The 2,481-nt window shown below is 53.2% G+C and overlaps 2 protein-coding genes across 2 annotated transcripts in view; one reads left to right on the plus strand and one right to left on the minus strand.

The window, feature by feature from the left end:
• Window positions 1-1,758, plus strand: part of PTSG_00111 (uncharacterized protein) — a 1,970-nt gene extending 212 nt beyond the window's left edge. Inside the window, exons 2-6 of the mRNA XM_004998612.1 lie at window positions 187-351; window positions 593-757; window positions 1,034-1,122; window positions 1,290-1,392; window positions 1,535-1,758. Of these exons, the coding sequence (XP_004998669.1) occupies window positions 187-351; window positions 593-757; window positions 1,034-1,122; window positions 1,290-1,392; window positions 1,535-1,648 (636 nt within the window). The 3' untranslated portion in view covers window positions 1,649-1,758. The remainder of the gene's footprint in view (window positions 1-186; window positions 352-592; window positions 758-1,033; window positions 1,123-1,289; window positions 1,393-1,534) is intronic.
• A 60-nt stretch (window positions 1,759-1,818) lies between these two features.
• The window catches only part of PTSG_11546 (uncharacterized protein), a 26,962-nt gene continuing 26,299 nt past the window's right edge, over window positions 1,819-2,481 (minus strand). The window contains exon 46 of the mRNA XM_004998613.1: window positions 1,819-2,347. Coding sequence (XP_004998670.1) covers window positions 2,228-2,347 — 120 coding nt within the window. The 3' untranslated portion in view covers window positions 1,819-2,227. The remainder of the gene's footprint in view (window positions 2,348-2,481) is intronic.

Below are 2,481 nucleotides of genomic sequence, written 5' to 3' on the forward strand. Positions count from 1 at the left end.
GCGTGTGTGTATGCTTTTGTGTGTGTGCATGCTTTTGTGTGTGTGTGCGTGTGTGTATGCTTTTGTGTGTGCGTGCTTGTTTTGCTGCGTGGGCTGAGAACGGCCGTGCACTTGCCCCTCACGCAAGCATGCACATTTTCACACACACATACACACACACACACACACACATACACACACACACAGCGCATCACTGTCGGGGATGCGTATCCGAACAAGCCAGCAAATGTGCTGGCTAGACAGATTCGTGGGCTCAGCCCTAAACAACAGCAGAGCTTGCAGCAAACCCTCACGGACACAGCAGCAGAATGCGCAGAAGCAGAGATGCCGGCCATCTTTGAGCTCATTCAGGTTGTTGGTGGTGGTGTTGTTGGTGTTGATCATGTGTGCGTGTGCATGTGTGTGTGAGGGCAAGGGGCTCGAAACACCTCGTGATCAACCACACGCAAGCAGCAAACAAACACACACAACTACACTGCCATCAACCCCATCTCATGAACATTGCTCATACACACGTACACACACACGCGCGCGCGTGTACACACACACACACTCACTCTCATGCCTCACGCGCTTGCATCACGTTCTGCAGCGCACCAAAGATGTGCTTGAGGAATGCAACTCGTCGTGCGTGGAGTGCGGAATCTGCTTTGAAGCAGTAGATGCGGAAACACGGTGCAGGACGCCGTGCTTCCATTTCTATCACAGAGAATGCCTCGGCAGGCACTTTCACTTTTGGCGCACGGACCCACAACTTGTACGTGCAAGCATGCCTGCCCGCAAACGCATTGTTGCCAGCAGTTTGTGTGTGCGTGTGTGTGTTTGTGTGTGTTTGAATGCGTGTGTGTGTGTGAATGTACGTGTGTGTGTTTGAATGCATGTGTGTTGGGAAGTGTCGCCTTGTCGCTGCATATCCTCGGTGCACCTGGTGATTCGCGACCACGAGTACGACCACTTGACCCCCAAGTATCTCACCATCACCACCATCATCATCATCACCGCTCCATTCGCACACCGCCCATCACTCTCATAGGACATGAGTGCTGAGGCGTATCAGGCAGCACGTCGCGTGACAAAGAGTAGAGAGGAGGCCCACGCACATCTGCTCAAACTCAAATCACGGTCTGTTTGTCGCATCTGCTCTGTCCAGCACTTTTGGCTGCATTCGCACCGTTGCGGCATCATGCATTGCAACCTGCGTCCACTCTTACCTCCGTCATTGCACGTCTTGACGCATGTCTTGACACGTCGCCCATCACCACTAACACCACCACCAACACCGCTGGCAGAGAGCCTGTACCGTGCCCCATCTGCCGCGAGAAGCTGGCGGATGATGACATCCCCTCCTTTGACTGGCGCCACATCCGCCCCTACAAGAACGTCGATATCGATGTACGCACACACCTGAGGATGCACACGCATCCGAGTCATGGACATGTGTTGCCTTGCACGCGCTCACGGCAACGCCGCACGGTGCTCACGACCCCACGATCACCCACCAACCCACACAAACACACACACACACATACAACAGAGCCATAGTATCCACCTGAGCCAGGCCATGGTTGAGCAACAGAGGCAGCGCTTGGATGTGTTTCGACACCAGCAACAGCATGACTGCCTAATCTCCAAAGGCATCAAGATCTAGCACATGCGAGCAGCTTGCGAGCGCCAACAACATGTCGCGTGGGCAGCAAGCGACAAGCCACACACACACACACACACACACACACGCAAAAGCATATACACGCACACACACACACACAAAAGCATATACACGCACACACACACACACAAGCCCAGGCGACTGTCTTCGTTGCTTATCCATTGACAATTGTCCCGTTTGGCTTCGTGTTGTTCATTGGTGTGCGCCAGATGTCGACTTTGGGTTGAATGCATGAAGTGAACCACAAATCAGAGCAGAGAATACTGGCCAAAGCAACACACCAACAAGCACAACGCAAAGCAACGCAACAAACACAACAGTGACAGAAGTAGGAAAGGAAACGCAAAAAAAGGAACAACAAAACAAACAAAGAAAAGGCAAAACACCTTCATGAACTGACGCGTGACATGCCTCTCTCACCAACAGCCCAAGAACAAACAGTGCGCAAACACACATGCACACACACACACACACTGACAGGACCTCAACGGACGACATGAGCACCACGCAAAATGGCGACAAGACGCAGGAGCATTCCTTGCATGTGTGTGTGTGTGCGGGTTAGAATGTCTGGGCGTTGCGACAGAGACCGCAGCCAAGAGCAAACTCTTCACCAGTCGGCGGATGCTTCACGTGGAGCGGACACTCGTCGCCCTCCAGTTGCGTCAGACAGGGGCCAGCCTGGCGCACCAAAACGCAAGTGTGCAACAAAGGCAATTGGAGTGAGTTCGAGGAGTTGGAGCGAGGACACACACACACACACACACACACACACACACACACACACACACACACACACACACACACACACACAC

Source organism: Salpingoeca rosetta (assembly GCF_000188695.1).
Source record: "Salpingoeca rosetta unplaced genomic scaffold supercont1.1, whole genome shotgun sequence".
NCBI classification, from domain to species: domain Eukaryota; class Choanoflagellata; order Craspedida; family Salpingoecidae; genus Salpingoeca; species Salpingoeca rosetta.